Source organism: Anser cygnoides, chromosome 33, assembly GCF_040182565.1.
Source record: "Anser cygnoides isolate HZ-2024a breed goose chromosome 33, Taihu_goose_T2T_genome, whole genome shotgun sequence".
NCBI classification, from domain to species: Eukaryota; Metazoa; Chordata; class Aves; order Anseriformes; family Anatidae; genus Anser; species Anser cygnoides.
The window spans coordinates 2,974,092-2,985,323 of record NC_089905.1 but is presented as its reverse complement, the minus strand read 5'-3'; the positions used below and the strand labels follow the sequence as shown (position 1 = coordinate 2,985,323).

At 67.4% G+C, this 11,232-nt stretch overlaps 1 protein-coding gene across 3 annotated transcripts; it reads right to left on the bottom strand.

Moving 5' to 3' along the window:
* Nucleotides 1-148: 148 nt before the first annotated feature.
* ATP8B2 (ATPase phospholipid transporting 8B2) lies at nucleotides 149-11,118 on the bottom strand. 3 transcript variants are annotated; one of them, XM_066986348.1, is made up of 27 exons: nucleotides 10,968-11,118; nucleotides 10,085-10,143; nucleotides 9,260-9,373; nucleotides 9,001-9,099; nucleotides 8,718-8,779; nucleotides 8,514-8,586; nucleotides 8,108-8,178; nucleotides 7,838-7,917; nucleotides 7,458-7,616; nucleotides 7,284-7,372; nucleotides 7,013-7,209; nucleotides 6,108-6,316; nucleotides 5,863-5,906; nucleotides 5,617-5,782; nucleotides 5,348-5,536; nucleotides 5,068-5,183; nucleotides 4,750-4,914; nucleotides 4,559-4,670; nucleotides 4,324-4,429; nucleotides 4,069-4,213; nucleotides 3,805-3,988; nucleotides 3,395-3,618; nucleotides 2,976-3,059; nucleotides 2,464-2,709; nucleotides 2,191-2,329; nucleotides 1,962-2,092; nucleotides 149-1,863 (listed from the first exon to the last, which is right to left on the bottom strand). In XM_066986348.1, exons 1-27 carry the CDS (start codon nucleotides 10,996-10,998, stop codon nucleotides 1,576-1,578), a joined length of 3,582 nt encoding a protein of 1,193 aa, XP_066842449.1. In that variant the 5' UTR covers nucleotides 10,999-11,118; the 3' UTR covers nucleotides 149-1,575. The 3 variants fall into 3 exon arrangements, with proteins under 3 accessions (XP_066842449.1, XP_066842445.1, XP_066842448.1); XM_066986344.1 differs by lacking the exon at nucleotides 10,968-11,118 and adding an exon at nucleotides 10,720-10,856; XM_066986347.1 differs by lacking the exon at nucleotides 10,968-11,118 and adding an exon at nucleotides 10,720-10,856 and having other exon boundaries at nucleotides 4,324-4,423.
* Nucleotides 11,119-11,232: the final 114 nt, after the last annotated feature.

Genomic DNA, 11,232 nt, shown 5'->3' with positions numbered 1-11,232 from the left:
CCCGCCGGTGCCCCCCGGTGCCCCCCTCCCACCCCCGGGGGCAGCCCCGGGAGGGGGGGTCCCGGCCCCGTACCTGGCCCGCGGCACCTGCGGCCCCCCCGTCCGTCCCCCCCCCTCCGGCACCGGGCCAGGAAACAGAGACACGGCAGAAGCTGCTGAGAACATTTATATATATATATAGATATAGATATATGCATATAAAAAGCTGGTTATTTTCCTCTGTGTACCCATAAAATGATACAGTTCGGCAAGTATAGAAATGTGTAATAAATTATACGCGACGGTCCTCGGCCCCCGCCCGTCCCCACCCCTCCCCACCCCGAGAAAACCAGAAAATAAACCAAAACGCCCCCAAAAATAGACTCTAGACCCCGCCAAAGCCGGTCCTGAACTGTTTCCTCTTTGGTATGAGCACGGAGCGGTCCCGGGGGCCGGCACCCCCCGGCCCTGCCGCCTTCCCAGAAGGCCGAAAAGGAACAAAGCGACCCTGGGGAAGGGCACGGAGGGGATGGGGACGTCCCCCTGGTGTCCCCCCCCTGCTCGGCCCCCCCAGACCCTCACCCCAAGGGGCAGCACAGGGGAGGGGACGATGCCACGAGGTCCCCACGGGAGAGGGGCCCTGGCTGCCCAGGGGGCTGGGTGCCCCGCGAGGATGAGGATGAGGAGGGAGAGGTCCCAAGGCAAAGGAGAAGGAAGCAGAGGCCCAGGGTTGTGCAAGCCCCCGGCGTGGGAGTGAATCACGGCAGCGTGCAAACGCCGCAGGGCCTCGGGCTCCTGCCCGCAGAAAGCAGGAAGGCGCCAGGGGCCGCTTCCCCTTTCCCACCGCACGCCCCACGGGGGTCCCGTGCCCTGAGAGCCTGGCCTAGGGGTCACCCTGCAGGGGTTTCTCTCCTGCAGGGACCTCTCCCTCTCGTGCCCACGCGGGAGCGAGTGGCAGAGGACGGCGACGTCCCCTGCACCCACAGGGACCTTGCCCCCCATCCCCGTCCCCCCCGTCCCCGTGCTCTCTCCCTAACCAGCTGTGCCAACGCTGAGAGAAACGAGGCGCTCTGTAAACTTGGAGGGTTTTTCTTCCTTTTTGTTGGTTTTTTTTTTCTTTTTTTTTTCCTTTTATATATAAAAAGAAGACACGTGGGTGAGGGGTGGGGGGAGCGGGCAGGGCGCAGGGTGCTGCCCCCTGGGCCCCCAGCGCCCTGCCCGTGGTGGTGGCTCTGGCATGATACATTCGCGTGTGATCGGGGTGTTTGCACGCTGTGGAGGTGAATACTGATAGAGAAGTGCCCCGGGGGGCGTGGGGCGCTGCCGGGGGCCAGCGTCTGTCTGTCCAGCGCAGGGACAGGGAAGAGTTTGTTTTGTTTTGTTGTTTTTTTTTTGGTTACACTGCAACAGTCCAGCCTCCTCCAAACCTCAGCACCCGGGCCCGCACGGCCCCTGCTCCCCCCAGGGAATCCCCAGGAGGGGGCCTGGCTCATGGCTGCGTGGAGAGAGGGCACAGGAGCCGGGGAGAGGCCACAGGCTGGCACTGGCTGGACCCCCCCCCGGCCGCACGGGAGGGGACGCGACCCCCCCCCAGCCTCACACCTTGAGCGTCTTGTCGGCGGCGCCGCTGGGGCTGCAGGCGGTGCTGCCCTCGCCGCCCTTCTTCTTGCGCAGGGTCTCGATCCAGCTGGCGCTGGGGCGGGCGGCGAAGCCGGAGAGCGCCAGGGAGCTGAGGCGCATGTTCTTGCCCGACATGATAAGCTCCCCGAAGCCCTCCTGGTGGGAGAAGGCGTAGCCGGAGCGGCGCGAGCCCACGCGCCCCACGCGCCGCATGCAGCGGTGCTGGGTTTTCTGCTTCTTCCGTACCAGCTGAGTGTAGCGCACCTGGGGGCAGAGGCAGGGAGCGGGGGCACCGTCAGGGTAGCGGGGGGGAGGCACTGCGGCTCTCCGTCGCTCCCCCTGCCTTCCCCCCAGGGGCTTACCGTGTCTGAGAGCTCAGGTTTCAGATCCAGCTTGAGGAAGCGAAAGGCAACGACGGGCATGACGCAGACCACAGTGGTGAGGGCGATGGTCAGCCAGACGGTGGGCTGCGCCAGCGTGTTCTGCGCGTTACCTGGCGGGGGGAGGCATGAGCCAGGGCCTGGTGGGGACAGCGCCCTGCCCGAGGGCCCCAGAACGGGGGAGAGCAGCGCTCGGCCCCCCGGGACTCACCCACGAAGCGGAACTGGTTGGGGAACATCTGGAAGAGGCCATCGCTGTGCATGGCAAAGAGGATGGCGAAGTAGGCTGCCAGGCTGCCCCAGATGAAGAAGTGGTTGATGGCCGTCCAGAAGCCCGTGTCCAGACCGATCTGGCAGAGAGGGGAAGGAGGAGGCAGGGCTCGAGGGACAGCCAGGGTGCCCTGAGCATGGCCACAGGCCCCTCACTGCACGTGCCCTCGGTGCGACGGCCACCTCCCGGCGTAGCACAGGACTCCCTCCCTACCTGCACGCTGACGACGATCACGAGGGAGGTGGCGACGGTGACAGCAAAGGACTGGTAGTCGGCCAGCTGGGCACCGTCGTCACGGGTGGCGTCAGCGAAGACGCCGTAGGGGATGAAGAACATGAGCACGGAGGTGTAGATGCCCTGGGCGATGCAGATGAAGAACTCCCGCTTGTTGAAGAGCAGGTTCAGCTGCCCGGGCTCGTAGAGCTTGGGGTACTCCATGCTCCGCTGCTCCGGCACGTCCTGGGGGCACGCAGCAATCTGGGCACCTCCCTCCAGCCCCAGGCAGCCTGGGGCCGAGCCAGCCTTTGCCACCGCCAGCAGCAGGGACAAGGACAGCCCAGCCCAGCCCGGAGCAGCCTTTCCTCCCGCAGGACGCCAGGCAGGGGCAGCACGGATCCTGGGCAGCTCCCACAGCCGCACCCGGAGCCCCTGCAGAGCAGCACCAGCTCCTTGTGCCCCCCGGACACCCTCTCAGCACCCCCCGGCCTTGTCGCGCCCCACTGTACCTGGTCAAAGACGCCCATGGCGAGCACAGGCAGCGAGGTGTAGACGATGTTGTACAGCGTGATGAAGTACTGGTCGTACACGGTCTGCGTGGGACGGAGGGCTCAGGGGGATGCAAGACCTGCGGGCCCCACGCCCGAGCCAGCCCACACGTCCCCGTGCCCACAGTCCCCAAAGAGCGGGGACGCAGGAGCCACCCCCAGCGCCTGTGGGTGCCCAACCCGAGCAGCGTGGGGTGCTGCTGCCACCGTCTGGCAGCCCTTGTGACACGGGCTCTGAGCACCGAGCACCGTGCCGTGCTCCAGAAGGAGCCCAGGCTCTGCCTGCTGGTGCCGGATGAGGCGCCCCAGGGACTGGGGCACGCTCCTGAGGGCGCAGCTCGCGCACAGACCCTGCGATGAGCACGGAGCCAGTAACTCACCTGTGCCGAGAAGCCGCAGAAGAAGCCAAACCAGAAGTGGACCATGGTGAAAGCAAAGTTCTTGTAGAAAAAGTAGCAGAGGAACTTGCACATGCGTAGGTAGGACCAGCGCCCGTGCACGAGGAGCAGCCGCTGCAGGAACTTGAACTGTGAGAAGGAGTAGTCGGAGGCCAGCACCGCCTGGATGCCCTCCTGCCCGCTGATGCCCACCCCGATGTGAGCAGCTGTGGAAAGAGAGACGTGGGGTGAGCAGGGCCCTGCCAGGAGCACAGGCGACAGTGACAGCTCCCCCCAGGCTGGATCGTGCTCCTGCACGATGCAGACGGGCAAGGACGGGGGCTCCAGCAGGCCCCAGGACAGCACGAGGATGGACCCGTCCCTCCCATGGCTCGCCAGACTCCGGGACTCACTCTTGATCATGCTGACGTCGTTGGCGCCGTCCCCGATGGCCAGGGTCACGGCCTTCTTGTACTTCTTCACCAGCTCCACCACCTGGGCTTTCTGCAAGGGCGTGACGCGGCAGCAGATGACGGCCTTGCAGGCACACGCCGTCTCCAGGAACTCCACCTCCATGTCCGCCTCCAGCGCGTGGGCCTGCAAGGAGAGCGTGGGGACAGTCGGGGACAAGAGCAGGGGCAGGCGGGGCGCCCGGCCCAGCGCTCCCCAGGCCCTACCAGGCTGTGCCCGTTGATGACCAGGGCGTATTCGCCCGCGATGGCTTCCAGCACCGAGGTGAGCTTGGTGGAGGAGAGTTTCTCCTGGTAGGAGAAGCCGTTGCCCATGGAGCGTGACGCATCCATCATCTTCTCCCGGGCTTTCCTGAGGGGAGAGAGGTCGGGGGGCTCTACTCGGGGTACCCTAATACCCCCCAGCTCCCCCACGCTGAGCAGTGCCCCACAGGTGTCCTCTGCCTGCCCCCCTGCCCTCACCTGAGCTCCTCGCGCACCTCCAGCACCGTGTGGCCCGTGATCACAAACACCTCGGTCATGTCGTCGGTCAGCATCTTGCAGGAATAGCCGATGTTCACAGCTGTTTCTGGGGACAGGGAGCCAGGGGCTGAGCGGGGGGTTGTGTCCCTCCGCATGGCAGGATCCAGCCCATGGATGTTCTCATCTCCCACCAGCCCAGACACCCGCCGGTAGCTCCCCGCCCGCAGTGGCTCACCCTGCTTGTCCCCCGTCAGCACCCAGATCTTGATGTTGGCCAGCGTCAGGATGGCGATGGTTTCGGGGACCCCCTGCTGCAGTTTGTCCTCGATGGCAGTGGCTCCGAGCAGCTGTGGGATCCAAACGGGCAGGGGGTCAGCACGGGCTGCCCCCCGGCCACCTCCCTGCCCAGTCCCCCAGCCCACGCACCATCATATCGTGCTCCACCTCATCGTAAAGCCGAGCCAGGCGATCCTCACGGGCCTCGGGGGCCCCGCTGGCTCGGTGCAGCCGCTCAGACCAGTCCTCGTAGTAGCTCTCCTCCAGGTCTTTGTAGGCCAGCACCAGCGTCCGCAGCCCCTCGCCGGCATATTCCTGCAAACAGCTGAAGCTGGGCACGCAGGCAGACCCCCAGCAGCGTTCCCAGACTTTAATTCCCTCCAAGGACGGGGCACAACCCAGGCTCAGCACTTCTGGGCAGCCCCCCTGCCCTTCCCAGCCCTGTCGGCAGCCCCCTGCCCCACTCACATTCAGGTGGTCAGTGGTGACATTCGTCAGGTCCTGGTTGGTGGGGTGCAGCCGCTCCAGCAGGATGGTGTCAGCGCCTTTGCAGTACAGCCGGATCTTGCCCTCGGGGCTGCGGACTGCGGGAAGCAGGGGACAAGCTGCCAGGCTCAGGGGTGCAGGAGCAGGCCCTGCTCCAGGCCCCAGCCATGCTCCTCCACAGCCACATCGCACCACGCAGAGCCAAGCACCCCGGCCCCACTGCAGCCCTCCCGCAGCCCCGGTGCCGTGCCCAGAACCTCACCGATGACAGACATGCGCTTGCGGATGTTGTTGAAGTCCAGGATGGCCAGCAGCTGGTAGGTGATGGCTCGGCCCAGCTCGTGCACTGTGATGGTTTTGGGTGTGCGGGACCGGAACACGAAGCCGAAGTTCCTGGCAGCCGTGACCAGCGCCCCCTCGTCCGGGGACTGAGCCTTGTAAAACAGCTCCCCTGGGGGCACGGGACAGCACGGGGATCAGGGCCGGTGCCCTTCCCGAGCTGGGCAGGCAGGTGCTGCCCTCCTCGCCCACCTTCGCTCTTCTCCTCGGACATGACGGTGTGGCAGAGCGAGAGCAGGCGGAAGAACTCGTGCACGTGGGGATCCCCCAGCTTGACAGCTTCGAGCAGGCTGGGGTCCCAGAACTGGAACCGTGGATCCGCCAGCGGGTTGAAGGAGAAATCAACCGGCTCTGGCCTCTGGCAGGGGGAGAGGACAGGGTGACATCCATGACACATGGCCACCAGCACTGCGGGCACCGGCCCTGAAGCACCCTTACCTCTCCCAGCTCTGCCTTGTGACCCAGCACGTCCTGCACGTCGCCTGCAAACCAGGGCACGGAGTTAACCGAGGCAGGGATCGACGCCCAGGAGTGCCACAGAACAGCCCCACGGCGCTGCAGATGGCCCCCCTCATCCCCCCATCTCCCCCGGGAGAAGGAAACGGCTGCCCCAAGGCATCTGCGGGAGAGGAGCCGGTGCACCCACGCCCCGAGGCGGCCCCATCCCTATCCCCGGCGCTCACCGTAGCTGTGCCCGTTCACGGAGCACTTGCTGAAGACCATGATGTTCTGGGTGAGGGTGCCGGTCTTGTCAGAGAAGATGTACTCCACCTGCCCCAGCTCCTCGTTGAGGGTGGTGGTCCGGGCCTCGGCTGGCGTCCGGCGCTTGGCACAGTACATCTTCTTGTCCCAGTTGATGAAGTAGCTGTGCCCGAGCCGGATCACCTCCACGCTGCGTGGGGGGCACAGCCAGGTGTCACCAGGGAGGGCAGCACGCTCTGCTGAGCCAGCGATGGGCACACGCACGCCCACCCCAGGCCCCCAGCCCCGGGGGCACCCTGGCACCCAGGGCCCCACGCTGCTTTCCGTCTCCCGCGCCCTTCCCCGGGGCTGGCCCGCACCCACTCCTGCCAACAGCCGCCACCAGGGACACGGAGGGGACAGCTCGCAGGGCTCCCCGAGCTTCTCACACACCTACGTGCCCCAAAACCCCCTCCCCAGCCCCCAGGGCAGACAGCAATGAGCTAGTGGGAGGGGTGGGGGCGACACGTTCTTACCTCGGGGCTAAGGGTGACAGAACCCATGCTGGGGAACGAAAAGAGAGAGAAATTAAAAGAGAGAGAGAAGGGGACAGTGCAGGAGCCTGGGAGCTGCAGGACGGCAGAGCAAAATAACCAGCATGCAGCCAGGGCAGGGAGAGATGAGCAGCCAGACAGACACAGCCAGGGGGGCCCCGAGGGACCTGCAGGGCCTCAGGTCTTGGGGTATCCCCAAGGGCAGATGTGGCCCATCTCCAGGAGAGCAGCCCGCGCCCGCCCCACGCACGCAGCCCTGCCCGGGGTCTCCATCCCCGTCTCCCCTCCCCAGCCCTGCTCCTGGCACCTGCCCCTCGCACGCCCACAGCCCAGCCCCACAGCCCCTGCCCTACCTCACGTAGAGCGAGATGGGCACCACAGTGTTGAGGATGATGATGTAGGACCAGAAGGAGAGGAAGCCGGAGAAGAAGGCACTGTGCACCCCCTCGTCCCAGGGCAGGTAGATCTGGAAGCAGACGCCCACCTCGTGCTCCCAGATGGCGTTGCCGATGGCCAGGATCACACCCATGCACACCAGGAACCCGAAGATCTGGGGACAGGAGGGGACATCAGAGCCCCAGCCGGGTCAGGGACGGGTTCCCCCCGAGCTCCCTCTCCACGCACCCAGAGCACCAGCGTGTTCATCAGCCGGTCGATGCTCGTCCGCTTGAATTTGGTCCGGCCGCTGTTTTGCATCAGCTTCGTGTCGGGACCTGGGGAGAGGGAAAGCTGTCGGTGGGTCCCCTCCTCTTCTCTCCCCTCCCCGGAGGGCAGCGGTGGCAGGCCGTCCCAGCCCACCTGCGAAGATGACGAGGCCGAAGCACCACTCCGTGTTGCGCAGGACGCAGCCCCGCAGCAGCATGTTCTGGTTGCTCAGGGGGTACTTGTTCTCCTTCCAGTACAGCGTCCCGCCGAACTTGTCCAGCTTGTTGTTGGGGGGCTCACAGATAACCTCGCCTGGACGCAGAGGACAGCTCAGCTCTAACACACCTTCCCCACCTGCCCAGCTCCATCCCAGTGCTCCCAGCACCCTCCCCAGAGACCCTTTTTGAGCCACGGGACTGCAGCATCACACGGATGGTCCTGGTCTCTCCAGGAGCAAGGCGGACCCAAGCCAAGTGACGGAGGGGGACACCCGAGAGCCGCCCCATCACAGAGCGCTGCTTTCAGGTACTCACCATCAAACAGGGCCAGCTTGCTGGTGTCACCCAGCTCCGAGGTCACGGGGATGGCTTGTCGCACCTTCATGTTGGTCTCTCTGTGGGTAAGGAGGCGTTGCGCAGGGTTAGCAACAGCCTGGCAGAGAGAAACTCAGGGATGCTCCCCAGTTTTGGGCCCCCAGCAGCTCCCACCCTGCCTTCAGCCTGATCTCACTCCTACCTCTTGCCTTCCCCTGCGACCCGTGGCCCAGGGATTGCCGGCACCCAAGGAGAGCGGGAGTTACCTACCCATCCAGCTCCGCGGTCTCTATGTAGCACAACCCATGGGGTTCACTGCTGGAGAGGAGGAGGAGGTCAGCCTGCCGGGAGAGACACGCTGAAGGGCTGCGCTGGCACTGGGGCTCCCCTCTGCCTTCCTCGGGGAAGCTCCTGGCCCTCCGATGCAGCCCTGCCCTACAGAAGCTAAGGCCAGCAGGGTCTCTGGGGCTGACTTGGATGCCATTGCCTGAAGTGCCCGTGTCAGACAAATCCCCAGACCTCAAACGCAGCCTAAATGCAACTTCCAGCCTCAGGAAACCCCGCAGTCTCAGCCCCAAGAGATGACAAAGGAGCACGAAAGCAGCGTGGGCAGAAAGACCCGTGTCCCCCGCGCACTGCCCAGCCAGGGCCGTGCTCATCTCGGGGCCAAACTCACTGCCACGAACTGGTTGTTCTCCAACTTGATGATGTCCCCAACGCGGACGTTCATCCACTGCTCCTGCCGGAGGCTGCAGAGGGACAGCGGGGCGGCGTCACACGGGAGCCAGCAGCATCGCTTCCCCGTGCCCCTCCGGAGGGGGCTGCATCCCGCGAGGGTCCCGTGCCCCCTCCCCGGCGGCCCTGTCCCCGTGACACTCACACTCCGCTGATCAGCACCTGAGACTGCCGGTTGTTCACCTGGTTGTCGCTCTTGTGGCGGAACTGGGCACAGAAGGGAAGAGACAGCAGCGTCAGCCACACTGGGGATGGGGTCCTGCATCCGCTGCCCCCCCTGCACCACCACCACCACAGCCCCAGCATCGCCTCCACTGGGCAGCACCGTGCACCCACCCCAGGCTCGCAGCCCCCCGCCCAGCCCCAAGTCCCTGTGCCCGACACAGGGCGAGCAGCCCCGGGGAGAGGGGCGCACGGGGAGCACTCACATAGTCGTCGGTGGCATCTTTGACAGCTGTGATGGTTAAGACAAGAACCAAAGGCACGATGGTGGTGAACCAGGAGAGCGAAGAGATCTGCGGGATCAGCTGGGGACGGGGAGAGGGAGTTATAGGGCCAGGGCAAGCCCTGGCCCCATGCCACCAACCCTGCAGCTCCCCAGGGGCAGGACGTGCCCTGGGCCCCCGGGTGCACGGCCCGGGGAGGACAGCGCAGGGACCCCCGTCTCTCCGGGCCCCCAGCACTCACCTGCAGGATGAGGAGGAAGAGGAAATAGGTGTTGGCCACTTCCTGGAACTGCTCGAAGAGGTTGACAGGCAGGAAGGTGACGATGTTGTACTTGGAGGTCTTGATGCAGTTGCTCTGAGGACGGAGCAGCCAAGAAGCGAGGCTCAGGAGTCGCCGAGGCCCCGCGGCTCTCAGCATCGCTCTGGGGCAGGGCTGCAGCACAGCTCACCCCCGATTTGGGGGTTGTGGATATAAACCCAGACCCCCGGCTCCTGCCCTAGTCCTAACGCTGTGGCATCTTCCTCGAGAAGCCGATTCCTCTGCCTCTGCCGCCAGCCGGTACCCGGGGCTGGCCTCCTCCTCCAGAGCATCCCAGTGGCTCCCAGTCCCCCCAGCGGCCTCCCAGGCCCAGAGCCTCCAGGGCCTCCCAGGCGGCGAGGCCGAGGCAGGGCCTGGTCTGGAGCAGCCAGAAATAACCTCCAGCGTGGAGGGGGAGGCCAAGGTGAGCGCTGCCCCTCCCCCGGCCGCTCCGGAAGCTCGTTAATTAGCCAGACCTCGGTGCTCCAGGACCGGGGAGGGGGCGCAGGCAGATCTGGGGGGGGGGTCAGGGCCCTGCTGGGGGCCGCGTAATCCCCTGCGAGCACAAGATGCCCCCCTCCAGCCCCGGCCCCGCAGCTCCAGGGCGTTAACGGCTGGTCAGCACAATTTCCTCAGGGACAAACACCTATTTTTAGCCCCAGCCCCCTGCACCCACCCGGTGGGCAACGCAAGGCCCGGACCCCAGACCCCCGAGCCCCCGACCCCGGCGGGAGAGCCGCGGGGGTGCTGCCGGGGCCCCCCACTCACCGCGTACTGGAACTTCTCGTTGTACTCCCGCGCGTTGGCTCGCACCCGCCGCTCCTCCTCTGCAACACAGCGCGTCCTCAGCCCCGCGCCCCCCGCCCCACAGCTGCCCCCCGGCCCCACAACTGCCCCCCTGGCCCCACAACTGCCCCCCTTGCCCCACAGTTGCCCCCCCCAGCCCCAGAACTGCCCTCCCAGCCCCAGAACTGCCCCCCCTCAGCCCCACAACTGCCCCCCCAGGCTCTCCTATTACCCCCCCCCCAACTCACCTGCACCCCAAATCCCCCCTGGCCCCAAAGGCGCAGCCCTGTCCCTGCACACCGTGTGACCCCCACCCGGGCTGCATCCCCCCCCCAGCCCCGGGACCCCCGGCCCTGCTCTGGGCCCCCCCGGGCCCTGCACCCCCGGGACCCCCGGCCCTGCTCTGGGCTCCCCCGGGCCCTGCACCCCCGGGACCCCCGGCCCTGCTCTGGGCCCCCCCGGGCCCTGCACCCCCGGGACCCCCGGCCCTGCTCTGGGCCCCCCCCGGCGCTGCGGCCCCGTTCCTCCTCCCCCTCCCTCGCACGTCCCCGCAGGCCCGGCCCGGTCCCGGTCCCGGTCCCGTTCCCGGTGCCGGGCCCGGCCCGGCCGGCACCCACCTGCCCCCCCGGGGCCCCGGACCCGCGGCCACTTCTCGGGCATCTCCCGGGGCACCGTCATGGCTGCGGGCCCGCGGCGCGCCCCGGCGGCGCCATCCCGCGCGGCCGGTGCCGGTGCCGGTGCCCCGGGCCCGCCCCGCCCCGCCCCGCCGCTGCGGGAGCCGCCGCGTTGCCGGGGCAACGACCGCACCGGGCCCGCCGCGGCCTACCGGGGCCCGCCGGGGCCTACCGGGGCCCGCCCCGCTCACCTGGGGCCCGGCGGGCCGCGCACCGCTCCATGGCCCGCGGCCCCGCAGCCCATGGGGAGCGGGCGGGCAGGGGCCGGCCCGGGGCCGGGGCCGGGGCCGCTGCGGCCCCGCTGCCGCTGCCGCCGCCTCAGCGCCCCATGGCCGCGGCGGCGCCGGTCGGCGGGCGGCGGCGGAAGTGATGCGGGGGCGGCGGGGAGAGACCGGGGAAGGGGGGGGGGACGGACCCCGGGGCACGGCGGGGAGCAGGGCTCGGGGGCGGCCGTCG